We start from the raw sequence: 14,859 nt of genomic DNA, 5'->3' as shown, positions 1-14,859 counted from the left end.
GTAGTCAGTCTTCAAAAACAAATGGACAACAAAATGAATCATACACTTTGTGTTTCTTAGAAAAAGTCTTTGCTATGTATGAAATATTTAATATTGAAATAAGTATTCCATATTACAGAAATGACTGACACTGAGTCAGTAAAATCTGGGAAGGATTTTAGCTCGTCCAAATAGAACTTTACAGTTCATCACAAAATACATTTTCAGGGAATTGTAACGAATTACAAACCGCCTCGGTTATAGTTTATTATCAATCAAAAATAATTATAAATGGTTGAACAAACAAGTTAACAAAAATTGCAAATAGTTCCCGATGCACATTTATAGTTAGTCCATCTTAGTTTATTTGCTGTCCTCCTTTTAGTAATGTTACAAAAATAAAGTCTACAAGTGACAGGAAGTGACGTTAAATAGTATTACAAAGTAAGGGGTTATATTTGAACTATTCTGTTCTTCATCCACCTGTAAAGATGCATCTAATCACAGTTTCATTTAATCTTCATGTTTAGGTAAAACTGCACACAAAACATGACACTGGATTTAAAAAAACAAATAGAAAAACATTCAAACAATCACCTTTTTTTCTGCTTTCTACCCATGCTTCATTTGATTAATTTCCATCAGATGTAAACAAACTGAACTCTTCATTTAAATACAAAGACATGTGGTTTCATGCATCCCTTTGCAAATATACAATTTATTAAAAATGTAGTTGAGACTATTGCATGTTAAAACGTAAAAAACGTTAAACCAGCACAATCTGTAGAGTTCGGCAGCGTTTTAAACAACACTGAATAAATTGTTTGGTTTGTTGTGGCTATCGTTTAAACAATAAAAATAGTTTTTTTTTGTTCTCGATGCTCTTAAAAGTTCCTAGTTTAGAAAGCCCAGAAATTAAATATACAAATGTGTAAATTAAAGCCGTGAGAAAAAAAAAAAAAAACGTCTTTGGGGATGCTGCAAAAACAACCGAACTGTAGGATGGAATACGTGAAGTATAGGTACACATTTAGTGCACCCTGTTTTCTAGTTAAAATATGTGAGAAAGTATTACAAATATAACCTAAGTGCAAAAAGGTGTTTTCAAATCATTTCATTTTTTAAAGGACAGAGCTATCCAAACCAACCTAAGTGAAAAGTATTTGCTCTCCGTGTGAAATCATAAACTGACACAGTAATATTTTTTTGGGTTCAATTTTACCAGCTGCACCTGGGCCTGACGACGGAAAGACCAGTAAAATAAAGAAACACACTTAAACAGAACCTGTCTGACAACATGAAGTAGGCTAAAAGATCTTGAAATGCAACAAATCATGTCCTGAACTAAAGAAATTCAACAACAGATGTGAAACATGGTCACAGACATCAGTCTGTTCAGAGTTAGTCATTTCTAAGGCTTTGGGATTCCAGCAAAGCATAGTGAGAGACACTTCCTACAAATGGACGAAACTTAGAAGAATGATAACCCTTCATGGGAGTGGAAGTTCGACCTCAATTACTTCAAAAGCGCATTAGTGACTTACCTAGGAGGCCCCAAAAGACCCCAGAACATCTGAAACTCTCACTTGTCTCAGTTAAGATCAGTGTTCACGATTCAGCAATAAGAACGAAGCCTCGACAGGAGAAATCCAAGGTGAAAACCAGTGATGACCAAAAACTAAGGCAGCGCTTCAGGAAAATAACATCATACCGACAGACAGCAGGATGGTCTGGAGCTAATTTGTGTATTGGCAGAAAATATTTTCTTGTCGCCACCAAGGGTGATAAAACCTATTAGGTTTGAAGAGAAATTACTTTTTGGTTTTAGTTCATTTGGATTTCTGTTGTTCCTTTGAAAAAAAAACAAAATTTAAAAACTGTTTTCTAGCTGTTCAGGTTATTTTTGATATTAAAATTTGTTTGATCTTAAACATTTAAGTGTGGAAATAAAAAAGGAAAATATTCAAGGGGGGGGGGTACTTTTACACAGCATTGTACTGTTTTTACTGAGTAGTTTAATAATTTTAGGTGTTATCTCCATTTGAAAAGTTATAAATACCTACATTATGTGGACTTTTGTACCATTCTAGTAAACTGCAGCAGTTCCTGCCAGACTAATACTGTTCTGCACACTTTTGGTTGCTTTTGTTCCCCTTTTTTCTGTCTAATTATTCAGTGAATTGAGTTGGCCCTTCAAGAACTCTGACAGTTGTTGATTTCTTTTAAACAAGGCGGCATGTAAACCTAGTAACAGTTACGTTCATGTCTTTTTAGTGTGATCAGTCCTCAGTTTAAACCCATTTGCTAGATGCATTTGTAGGTCGAACAAACTGCTCCAGGAGAGGATTAAAGTTTTCCCAAGACATTGGTTGAATTAAGGAGTTAATGTTTTGCTGGTTTGTTAGTTTTAAAGTCCAGAGTTCAGTGCCGTAAACTTGACAAACCAAACTGTCAAAGTTTAGTACCGGCGGTGACTCCAGAGATGTTCCCGTTTCACTCCCCAAAAAAGAAAAATCAGAGAGCTACGTGTGGAAGACTGAACATGAGGTGTCTTCAGCTGCTTTAACATGCTGCTGCTGGTTTAAAGTAAAGTATATTTATGGGACTCCCTGTAACAGAGGAGAAAATGCACTTAAATTCTTAAAATCTGTAAGAGGAGATTAGTTGCTTTTACTATCTTCACACCACAGCCTTGATTTGGTATTGCTGAATGGGACGATGAGAAGGAACACCAAATCCCTGGATATGCAGTGAACTTAGATGTGAGGGGCCAGACAGGAGGCTTAGCTGTCTTTGTGTAGCGTCTGATCAAGATGGAGATAAAGTGGCTTCTTTGTGAGCAGCTGCAGTTTCTTCCTCTTAAAGTCTGTGGGCTTCTTGTACCTGAAAGCCAAGGAGCAATATTTTTTTTTTTTACCGCATGATCACTCTCTGGAAACTCAGAAAAGGTTACCAGTGAAAAAAAAAAACTCACAGTTCAATGACAATCGGTCCGGATTTGATCTCGTCCATTTCCATGAAGGCAAAGCATTTTGTGCTGGTGAACCTCTTTTTGGGCTTGTAGTGCTTGAATTCAAAGAAGATGGCTGCTCCTGGAGGAAGTTTAAACTTTATATTAATATAATGGCTGATAAGAGGCTCACATGAAGTTAGGTAAACCTATTTTTTGCTTTACTTTTCCAAAAAAAAATACAAAACTGATATTATGAAAGCCTCTCCACAGCATGTTGCTGCCTCCACCGTGTTTCTTGGTCTTCATGATGCGGTTTGTTCCCTAAAGTCCTCTAACAAACCTCAGTGGCTTTCAAAGAACAGCTGGACTTATACTGAGATTAAATTACAAACAGGTGGGCTCTTTACTAGTTAGTTGACTTCTAAAGCCAATTTGTTGGACTGGATTTCATGTTGGGGTCCCGGAGTCAAGAGGGTTGAATAAACTAAAGATTTTAATGCATAAAAAAATCTTCAAAAGCACACTTTTTTTTCCCTTATCACTAACGTTTTTTATTACATGGTGTTTGTCTATCACAGAAAATTCCAGTAACATACATTAGTTTGTAGTTCAGTTTTTCTTATGTAGCAACATAAAAAAAAAAGTGAAAACATTAATGGGTATGAAACGTTCTGTAGGGCACTGCATGCTCATGAGAATATAGTAACTGAATATGCAACCTTTCCAAAGTGTAATTAATCATATTTAACATGTTTGTGATGTATAATTTTCACTCAAACATATCCTCACTCAATAAAGCCAAAAAATAAATATCAGACTTGTTTTCAAATGCAGTCAGGTTTGTTAAAATAGTACCCTGCATTAATATACAAACCAGTGACTTCACCACTGCGCAAACATTTCATAAAAGGATTTTTTTTTAGGCCAGAACTACTGGCTCTGAAAGTAATAAGGCATTATTTTCTCAGGATTTTATATTAGCCTCTATACCCACCTATAGGTCCTTCTCAAAATATTAGCATTTTGTGATAAAGTGCATTATTTTCCATAATGTAATGATGAAATTTAACATTCAAATATTTTAGATTCATTGCACACTAACTGAAATATTTCAGGTCTTTTATTGTCTTAATACGGATGATTTTGGCATACAGCTCATGAAAACCCAAAATTCCTATCTCACAAAATTAGCATATTTCATCCGACCAATAAAAGAAAAGTGTTTTTAATACAAAAAACGTCAACCTTCAAATAATCATGTACAGTTATGCACTCAATACTTGGTCAGGAATCCTTTTGCAGAAATGACTGCTTCAATGCGGCGTGGCATGGAGGCAATCAGCCTGTGGCACTGCTGAGGTCTTATGGAGGCCCAGGATGCTTCGATAGCGGCCTTTAGCTCATCCAGAGTGTTGGGTCTTGAGTCTCTCAACGTTCTCTTCACAATATCCCACAGATTCTCTATGGGGTTCAGGTCAGGAGAGTTGGCAGGCCAATTGAGCACAGTGATACCATGGTCAGTAAACCATTTACCAGTGGTTTTGGCACTGTGAGCAGGTGCCAGGTCGTGCTGAAAAATGAAATCTTCATCTCCAGAAAGCTTTTCAGCAGATGGAAGCATGAAGTGCTCCAAAATCTCCTGATAGCTAGCTGCATTGACCCTGCCCTTGATAAAACACAGTAGACCAACACCAGCAGCTGACACGGCACCCCAGACCATCACTGACTGTGGGTACTTGACACTGGACTTCTGGCATTTTGGCATTTCCTTCTCCCCAGTCTTCCTCCAGACTCTGGCACCTTGATTTCCGAATGACATGCAGAATTTGCTTTCATCCGAAAAAAGTACTTTGGACCACTGAGCAACAGTCCAGTGATGCTTCTCTGTAGCCCAGGTCTGGGGAATGCGGCACCTGTAGCCCATTTCCTGCACACGCCTGTGCACGGTGGCTCTGGATGTTTCTACTCCAGACTCAGTCCACTGCTTCCGCAGGTCCCCCAAGGTCTGGAATCGGCCCTTCTCCACAATCTTCCTCAGGGTCCGGTCACCTCTTCTCGTTGTGCAGCGTTTTCTGCCACACTTTTTCCTTCCCACAGACTTCCCACTGAGGTGCCTTGATACAGCACTCTGGGAACAGCCTATTCGTTCAGAAATTTCTTTCTGTGTCTTACCCTCTTGCTTGAGGGTGTCAATAGTGGCCTTCTGGACAGCAGTCAGGTCGGCAGTCTTACCCATGATTGGGGTTTTGAGTGATGAACCAGGCTGGGAGTTTTAAAGGCCTCAGGAATCTTTTGCAGGTGTTTAGAGTTAACTCGTTGATTCAGATGATTAGGTTCATAGCTCGTTTAGAGACCCTTTTAATAATATGCTAATTTTGTGAGATAGGAATTTTGGGTTTTCATGAGCTGTATGCCAAAATCATCCGTATTAAGACAATAAAAGACCTGAAATATGTCAGTTAGTGTGCAATGAATCTAAAATATATGAATGTTAAATTTTCATCATGACATTATGGAAAATAATGAACTTTATCACAATATGCTAATATTTTGAGAAGGACCTGTATATCTGCTTCTCAACCCCCCTTGAATAGGAATATCCTATTTTCCCACCTTTTGTGGTGCAATTCTGCCAGTGACACTGTCAGGCAACCATTCCCACTATCATTTCTCCACATGACTCTGATCTTCTGCATCAACATTGCCTAAGCTGCCAGGACAGGACCCAAAGAAAGAAAGGAACCGCCTCTGAATCAACTGTTTGTTGACAGTGAATGGATGCAGGGACAGTCGTTACCTTTTGGCAATTTCTCTATATGCCTCTGAATTTCTACGTCCACGTTGAAGTGAATGTATGTGTCTTCCTTCCTGGTGGCCACAGGAGTGTCCTGCATTGGGTTCAGATCAACTCCATTCATATCTGAAGGCAGAACACACAGAGACAAAGGGATGTATTTTAGGACTGGAACAGGGTGCACTTTCAAAGGCCTTGAGAGGCTTCCTTGTGTGACAGAGACGGAGCAAGATCACTTCAGAGGAAAGAAATCGGCGGTTGAATACCTCATGTGGGACCTGCTCTTTACCTTTGACGCTGATGCTCATGTACGCATCAATGCACTGGCCGGCGTCCTTCAACCCAATTTTCTCTATTCTTACTGTGAGTAGCGTCATCCCAGGTTCTGAAGGTAACCGTGGCAACAGGGTACCTGTAAAAAGGCAAAGGTTACAGACAACTGCGTCCTTAATAATTAGTTATTACAAAGGTGCTACTAACTGTGTTTATAGGAGCTTTGATAAGTTCACTTTAAAATAATTCAAAACGATGTAACGCTTTTCTATTATTACTAATAAAAGGACATTTATCTAGTTGTTGTTCCATAAGCTTTTTTCTGGATCAATACCGGATGTCCTGTTAGGAAAAAGATTATTTAGAGACAACCCTAACTTGACAAGAAGATAAAGCATAAATGTTTCTATTTATTTCACAGTTCAAAAGAAGACATTTTCTAAAATTAAGTCTGAAAGGGACAATTTTTGAAAAAGAAAATAAATAAATTAGCTAGAAGTTGCATTGACAGCACTGATAACATATTCTACAGAGACAAATTCAGACGCTGAACGAGGTTAAAGCCCTACCTTTGGAAGCTGCGAATGATGACGGCAGGGATGAGTGAGGCATGCACAGCGCCGACAGACACAACAAAAACATGCACGGTCAAACAGGCGTCAGAAGACACAAGGCGGGGAACAAAATTACAGATGAAACAGCAACCTGAAGACAGTGTTTCTTTGTGAGAAACCATACCAGGAGCTCTCGGCGGAAAAGCTTCTGTTGAACCTGCTCCTGCAGCAGCATCGTCTTCTACCTCCAGCTCCAAATTCTCCTCCTCACCCGGAGCGAGGATTTTCCTGACAGAGAAGATTGAAGATTGGACAAGATAAAACTTCACAGCAACCCAGCATAGCTGCAAAAACATAAATTTTCACCTGCTTTTTTTATGGTTTTCACAAACTGAGCTTGACAGCAACTGGTTTTAATTGTTTTTTAGCGACATGGATGGGTAAAATTATTTGAAATAAGCATCAGAAAAACTTTGTATGTGTAAAAGTTCTGTAATAATTCCTTTAAATAAAGAAATGTAAATAAAAGATTTCAAAAAAAATCTTTAATGGAAACATGATCCCTGAGATAAGTCAAAACTCCATTTTAAAAGCTTTAAGTTTTTTAGATAAGCAAAAACCACGAGGAATTCACTTATCTAGATAAGACCAGGTATTAGAAATAAGTATAGCAATTGTGCTGAACTAAATATATAATTTGATATTATGCTTGCAGTGGTGTGTAAATATTTGGATTACAGTTGACTATACTTGTTGGTGGTAATCAGCACAGAAAAGTTCTATTTAACTTTGAGTTTTCCACAATATTTTACAGAAAAAAAAGAAATCCCATATATTTCAGCAAATACAGAAGGCATTCAGGGATGGAAACTCACCTTAATGGCACAGGCTGGACATCAAAAGGAAACTCTTTGTTATAGGTGAGTATGTTCATTATTACTGTTAAGAAAAGGACAAAGATTGTTAAATTTTAACAGCAGCTCTTATAAATTAGTCGACATTCAGACACTCACTGAGCTCCAGTTTCTTCATGTCTTCTAACTTGAACTCCTCTTTTGACTGGGTGCACTAAGGAAAAACAGAAATATAGAGTGCATTCAAAAATTATATACTGATATTTTATTCTTAAGAATATTGCTAACCTGTCAATCAGTGCAGACAACGTCTTAAACCCGACCTTTATGACGATATGTCAAGCTCTTTATTTCCAAGATTTCTGGGGATTTTGTAGTCTTTTTAAACATTTTTTTTTCACTCTGTAGTACTTTGCATGTTTTAGTGTTCATTTTGCTCTTCCGCTATTCATATTTGCACTAATTCAACCTTCTTTTTTTTTATTAATAGCACTATATATAATTCAATTCAATTCAGTTTTATATATATAGCGCCAATTCACAACACATGTTGTCTCAAGGCACTTCACAAAAGTTAGGTACATACATTCCAATTAATCCTAACAATTGAACAGTGCAGTCAGAGTTAGTTATTTATTCAAATTGGATAAAAAGTTTTTCTGTCTAAGGAAACCCAGCAGATTGCATCCAGTCAGTGACTTGTAGCATTCCCTCCTCCTGGATGAGCATGTAGAGACAGTGGACAGTTACTGGCGTTGACTTTGCAGCAATCCCTCATACTGAGCATGCATGTAGCGACAGTGGAGAGGAAAAACTCCCTTTTAACAGGAAGAAACCTCCAGCAGAACCAGGCTCAGTGTGAGCGGCCATCTGCCACGACCGACTGGGGGTTTGAGAGAACAGAGCAGAGACACAAAAAGAACAAAGAAGCACTGATCCAGGAGTACTTTCTATGGGAAGGAAAAGTAAATGTTAATGTATGTAGCTCCTTTAGTTGTTTCATCTAGAAAGAAGGAACAGGTAAACTCTGAGCCAGTTTTCAAGGATAGAGTCTGAAAGAGAGCATATACTGGTCCTTCTCAAAATATTAGCATATTGTGATAGAGTTCATTATTTTCCATAATGTCATGATGAAAATTTAACATTCATATATTTTAGATTCATTGCACACTAACTGAAATATTTCAGGTCTTTTATTGTCTTAATACGGAGGATTTTGGCATACAGCTCATGAAAACCCAAAATTCCTATCTCACATAATTAGCATATTTCATCTGACCAATAAAAGAAAAGTGTTTTTAATACAAACAACGTCAACCTTCAAATAATCATGTACAGTTATGCACTCAATACTTGGTCGGGAATCCTTTTGCAGAAATGACTGCTTCAATGCGGCGTGGCATGGAGGCAATCAGCCTGTGGCACTGCTGAGGTCTTATGGAGGCCCAGGATGCTTCGATAGCGGCCTTTAGCTCATCCAGAGTGTTGGGTCTTGAGTCTCTCAACGTTCTCTTCACAATATCCCACAGATTCTCTATGGGGTTCAGGTCAGGAGAGTTGGCAGGCCAATTGAGCACAGTGATACCATGGTCAGTAAACCATTTACCAGTGGTTTTGGCACTGTGAGCAGGTGCCAGGTCATGCTGAAAAATGAAATCTTTATCTCCATAAAGCTTTTCAGCAGATGGAAGCATGAAGTGCTCCAAAATCTCCTTATAGCTAGCTGCATTGACCCTGCCCTTGATAAAACACAGTGGACCAACACCAGCAGCTGACACAGCACCCAGACCATCACTGACTGGGTACTTGACACTGGACTTCTGGCATTTTGGCATTTCCTTCTCCCCAGTCTTCCTCCAGACTCTGGCACCTTGATTTCCGAATGACATGCAGAATTTGCTTTCATCTGAAAAAAGTACTTTGGACCACTGAGCAACAGTCCAGTGCTGCTTCTCTGTAGCCCAGGTCAGGCGCTTCTGTCGCTGTTTCTGGTTCAAAAGTGGCTTGACCTGGGGAATGCGGCACCTGTAGCCCATTTCCTGCACACGCCTGTGCACGGTGGCTCTGGATGTTTCTACTCCAGACTCAGTCCACTGCTTCCGCAGGTCCCCCAAGGTCTGGAATCGGCCCTTCTCCACAATCTTCCTCAGGGTCCGGTCACCTCTTCTCGTTGTGCAGCGTTTTCTGCCACACTTTTTCCTTCCCACAGACTTCCCACTGAGGTGCCTTGATACAGCATTCTGGGAACAGCCTATTCGTTCAGAAATTTCTTTCTGTGTCTTACCCTCTTGCTTGAGGGTGTCAATAGTGGCCTTCTGGACAGCAGTCAGGTCGGCAGTCTTACCCATGATTGGGGTTTTGAGTGATGAACCAGGCTGGGAGTTTTAAAGGCCTCAGGAATCTTTTGCAGGTGTTTAGAGTTAACTCGTTGATTCAGATGATTAGGTTCATAGCTCGTTTAGAGACCCTTTTAATGATATGCTAATTTTGTGAGATAGGAATTTTGGGTTTTCATGAGCTGTATGCCAAAATCATCCGTATTAAGACAATAAAAGACCTGAAATATTTCAGTTAGTGTGCAATGAATCTAAAATATATAAATGTTAAATTTTCATCATGACATTATGGAAAATAATGAACTTTATCACAATATGCTAATATTTTGAGAAGGACCTGTACAAATTACTCTTTAAAAAATATTTTTTTCTTATTTCTTGTGTATGAAAACTTTTGCATGGCACTCTAAATCAATAAAGTGTGTAAAAATACATATTTTTGTTTCCTTATACAAATCATACTATGTCCGTATTTATTCGATGAAACTTAGGAAGACAAGAAAGAAAATACTGTTATTCTGCCATATGGGGTGTACAGAGGTACCAATCTGTTTGCATGTCAGCTTATCCCTGCAGGATTCGACCACCATGCCTCATGCAAACCCAGAGTGTGACCTTTACCAAACTCCTTTAAGTGGTGTTAAACATCTTTAAGACCCTGTTTTAACTACATCTCCTTTAAAAAAAAAAAAAAAACAAGTATTATGTCCCACTGCACATTTTAGAATTATATTCCATCTTAAACTCTCATATACACACATTGAAGTTCAAACTGTAAAAAAAATGGGAGGAACGTTACTGTTGTTGCAAAGATAAGGGGGAAAAAATACTTTCACTGTATAAGAATGGAGCATGTTCAGTGATTCAACCTGCCAACATCTGGCTTTAGGAGATTAAAATATGTATTTTAATTTAGATATCAGGACAAGATATAGGTAGTTGAGGTTACAAATTAAGATGCAACTCAGGTTAGTATTGTTTAAACCAATTAACGGTAACCTTAGGATGGCCACAGATGCTGAGATTGCAGCAATCGACGCACTGGACCACAGTGTTTTACTTAAGAGTAAAATGTACTCCTCGGTGAAAGTTTTTTTTTTTTTATATAGACCAAGTATCGAGCCTCTGTGGTGTTCCCCGTGGTTTGAGACTTGGCCTGTTATTTTCATAATAAATAAAATCTTTACAAAACAAATAAAGCCACCAGAAACAAACAATTCCAATTACACTTTTTCACAACACTTTTAAGACCAGTGTCAACAGTAGATAACATACAGTATGTATCATGTGTAGGAAAGAGAGGTTTTTCCACAACCCTGACCTCAAATTCCAATATGGCTGCCTTGCATACAAACTTAATGCCCTTTTGACAAACTCACATAAACAGTACTACAAAGTAAATTATTTAATAGAGATGGTACAGCGCTTGTACAAAATGTAGAGAAATGGGTTGATTCTAACTTGTATTTCTAGAAGTTAGCCTAGTCACTAAACAAATGACTTCACAAGCCTAACAACCACTAAAGGCAGCCCAACTACCACCAGCGGTTTGAGAAAAGTGTCCATGTAGGACACTTTCCCAGGGAGGTCTCTGAAGTGTGGTCCTTCTATAGTTAGACGTAACATTCAAAAATTTAAATAAACTACAAAGGAAGGAATGGCTAAAAATAAATGCAAAATGACATGATATGACATAAACCAGTGGTGTCCAAAGTTTACAACACGGCACCAGACTGTGAGAATCTTCACTGGCCTATGCCTGGGATATGCCAATAAAATAAATTATATGAAATGTTCACACAAAAGTAAATCAAGCAGAACACAAACCTGCAAACTGGCACTTCTCATCTCCAGGCATGTTGCAATTTTTCCTAGGTTTTTCTATAAATTAAATTAAAAAAGGAACACAAACAGTTGTTAGTTGGACTGCAGCCGCTGAGTTTGGTCTGGAGAAGCAGCAGGAATAAAATTAAAGGATTACCTTCTGCTCCTCTGTGAAGTCTGAAGAATTTGTAGACTGGACCTCCTTTTGTAGTTGTCTGGCTAGACTGAATGAATCCACATGAACAGAGTTAGATGAGGTAATCAAACACTTTAAAATGATCAGTCATCTTCCATTTTCAAATCTCATACTTTTTCAAACTCAGGATGTTTCGTTTTTTTTCCAGGAGGTTTATCTAATGTTCTGAAAATTTGACAATGTTTTTACAGTTGTCAGATTCTATTAACTTTATGTTTCAATAAACAAAGCTGAAGGTTAATTCTAATTACAATGTGGTAAAGGGCTATTCCAATTTTTCAACTTTATATACCATTTAGATTTGTCAAATCTGGACACCATTCAGGGTCTTTAAAGTACAGCTTGCGATCTTTGATATTTTATTCTCTTTTTGCAATTAAAACAGGAATTTCTCGCATTTTGCACCTTGTCAATGGGAAATCTTTAGAGTACACTAAAGCTTCATGATTTGGTCTCTTTGGGACTTTATAATCCTCTTTCAAAGACTTCTGTAACTAAAGAGTGTGACTGCTAATATAAAACTGGACCTTGTACCTGTATCATGTTGATGCAGACTCGTTTTTATTTGGTTCAAGTATTTTTACCTTCATGTGAAACTTTTAGCTTGTAACATGTAACAATCCCTTCTTAGACAGGTCTCCCTCGTAAAAGACACGTTAATCTCCAGAGATTTCCTGGTTAAATAAAATACAATAAAAACTGCTTTGTTTGCTAGCATCTAAACCAGGCCTGGTTTAATCACTACAGGTCCAGTTCTGTAGAGCCCCAAACACTTTCTAAAATGGTCCTTTGTCTAGTCTTGCTGTGTCCCTCTTCTTATTTTCCAAGTCAAGAGAATTATGGAAAACAGAAAACTATGTGTGAAATAATATTTGATTTTCCAGACTTTTTTGCTTTTTCCATTTTCCAAAAGTCTATGGTTGCTTAATTACTGCAATGGGTTTTACACTAATTTATATACATCTGCTTTATCAGATCACACGATTATTTTCACTTACTAACTGAATTCCTATTAATCCAAAAATCAAAAAGGGCTTCCTGTTTGGTTTCTAGGGAACATTAATTTCAGGCTGAACTGGACCTGTTGTTCCTAAACTCCATCTAAAATGTCAAACGAAGCACTAAAACAGATAGTTTCAGGAATTTTTACAAACATGACAAAGTTACCAAAATCCACGGAGAATATGAATGTAGTCTAGGACACTCTCTTCTAATTTGTCAGATTTTTAAAAGGAACTAACCTAAGTTAGTCAAGGTGTCACTTAAGTAGTGGCCCTTAAATTCAGCACTGTGTAATTTTATTATTTATGGAATTAACTGGTAACATGACTTGACAAATACCTAGGAAGGTTCAAAGTTAATATTTTCCTCTTAAATAACCAGCATTAATTAGAACATACAGGAAAAAATCTAAACATTTGAGCCTGAAAATGTATGAGATGTGATGAATAATGTGTAGGAGCACTGATCTTAAGCATGAATCAACCTTTCAAACGATACTGATGGCAAATCAAAGGAAAATTACATCATTAGAATGTAAATCAATGCAAACGTCGCATTGTTTTTAGAAATATAGTTTTTAGATTTTATAAAACTTTAATAAAATCTGACAAACTGATCTTGACCTGGAAAATGATACTTTTCAAGTCTGAGTAGGAACTCTGGCGCCCCCTTGTGACCAAGAAATAGCATTATCAGGTGGTCTTGATGTTTATCTTCATTTTTGAAAACATTTGTTGCAAATTAATATTTTGACAAGGATTACAGCCTGAAATAACTTGCAGTGAGACGGATTTTCTCCGAGAAGGACAAAGCTTTTCCTCTATGAACACATATGAAACCCACCCATAACAATGAGAGGGTGTGGCTGACTATTTCTCAATACTCTGAGGAATATTAGCTCTTTTCTCTTTCTCTCTGCCCTGCACAACATGCAGTTCTGCATGGATTTCCATGACCATAAGTCCCCATCAAACAGCTGGAGCTGCTGCTGTGGATGAAGCAGGGATGCAACACACACACACACATATATATATGTGTATATATATATATATATATATATATATATATATATACACACAACCCACACCCTCTGCAACAAATGCCACATCACGGCATGGATGGGAAATGTTTATTTACTGACAGCTCCCTGCGTAACTTCTTATAAACCCGTCATCTGCCCTGCAGGTTTCAGGGCAGACGGGTTTAAACATTATAAATAAAAAATAAAATAAAATGTAGCTTTCTGGATAAACCAGTGGGACAGACAGGACACACATGCCGAACTTACATTTGGTACTCATCAATCGCCTCCACTAATTGTCCCCATGAGTCAAAGTCTGTGCCTTTCCTAAAACTGGCGTGCCATTTCTGAACAGTCTTGTTGACATCAGACATTTTGGCGGGGCGGATGGTCGCGGCGCTCTCAGGGCAGCATAGCCGAGGAGGAGGCTCCTCTACGGGCGGCTATCAGCTGCAGCGACAGCGGGGTCCAGTTCGACCAGGATTACTGCCGTCCGGAGAGAGAGACGCACGGATCGGGACCCGGTGACACCCCGACCAAGCCCTTTCTGCCTGCTTCAGCCCTGATGTCGCATCCGCAGGAGAGAGGAAGTCCCGCCTGGAGCTCGGGGTGCGCCTGTTTCGGGATGCGGGGTCGCCCGAGTGAATTATCCGTTATATAATAAAACACGGTTGTGTAGAAAAGACGTGGCTGAAGTTCCAGTCATAATTACTGCTATAATGAATTTTGCGCGAACACGTAAAAAGGAAAATATTTGTTTGCGTTATTTCCATTTTAGGTTAATAACAGATTTCTTTTGATAATGACTTCATTTATTAAGCCAGCATGTCTCTATCGGGAAAAGTAATTGACCCCGAAACCTGCTTGTGTCACGCTTGGCAGGAAATGCTTTCATCAATGGTTTTGTCAAGGTGTCTTTTCACAAAGCTGTGGAGGAATTTTGGCCCACTCCTCTTTGCACAGTTGTTGTAGCTCAGCCACATCGGTGTGTTTTATGAAGATCACACTGCACAGGCTCTATTGGATTTAAGTCCGGACTTTGACTAGACCACCACATAACCTTCTTTTTTGTG

At 38.4% G+C, this 14,859-nt stretch overlaps 1 protein-coding gene across 2 annotated transcripts; it reads right to left on the bottom strand.

The window, feature by feature from the left end:
* Window positions 1-52: 52 nt before the first annotated feature.
* On the bottom strand, window positions 53-14,358 carry aida (axin interactor, dorsalization associated). 2 transcript variants are annotated; one of them, XM_047388403.1, is made up of 11 exons: window positions 14,054-14,358; window positions 11,725-11,791; window positions 11,571-11,624; window positions 7,567-7,621; window positions 7,429-7,492; window positions 6,738-6,841; window positions 6,569-6,577; window positions 6,016-6,138; window positions 5,730-5,852; window positions 2,954-3,071; window positions 53-2,862 (listed from the first exon to the last, which is right to left on the bottom strand). In XM_047388403.1, the coding sequence occupies exons 1-11, from the start codon at window positions 14,158-14,160 to the stop codon at window positions 2,763-2,765; spliced, it is 924 nt and encodes a 307-aa protein (XP_047244359.1). In that variant the 5' UTR covers window positions 14,161-14,358; the 3' UTR covers window positions 53-2,762. The 2 variants fall into 2 exon arrangements, with proteins under 2 accessions (XP_047244359.1, XP_047244360.1); XM_047388404.1 differs by lacking the exon at window positions 6,569-6,577 and having other exon boundaries at window positions 14,054-14,357.
* Between the last annotated feature and the right edge of the window lie 501 nt (window positions 14,359-14,859).

Source organism: Girardinichthys multiradiatus, chromosome 15 (assembly GCF_021462225.1).
Source record: "Girardinichthys multiradiatus isolate DD_20200921_A chromosome 15, DD_fGirMul_XY1, whole genome shotgun sequence".
Lineage (NCBI taxonomy): Eukaryota > Metazoa > Chordata > Actinopteri > Cyprinodontiformes > Goodeidae > Girardinichthys > Girardinichthys multiradiatus.
This window is presented reverse-complemented; position numbering and strand designations above follow the sequence as displayed.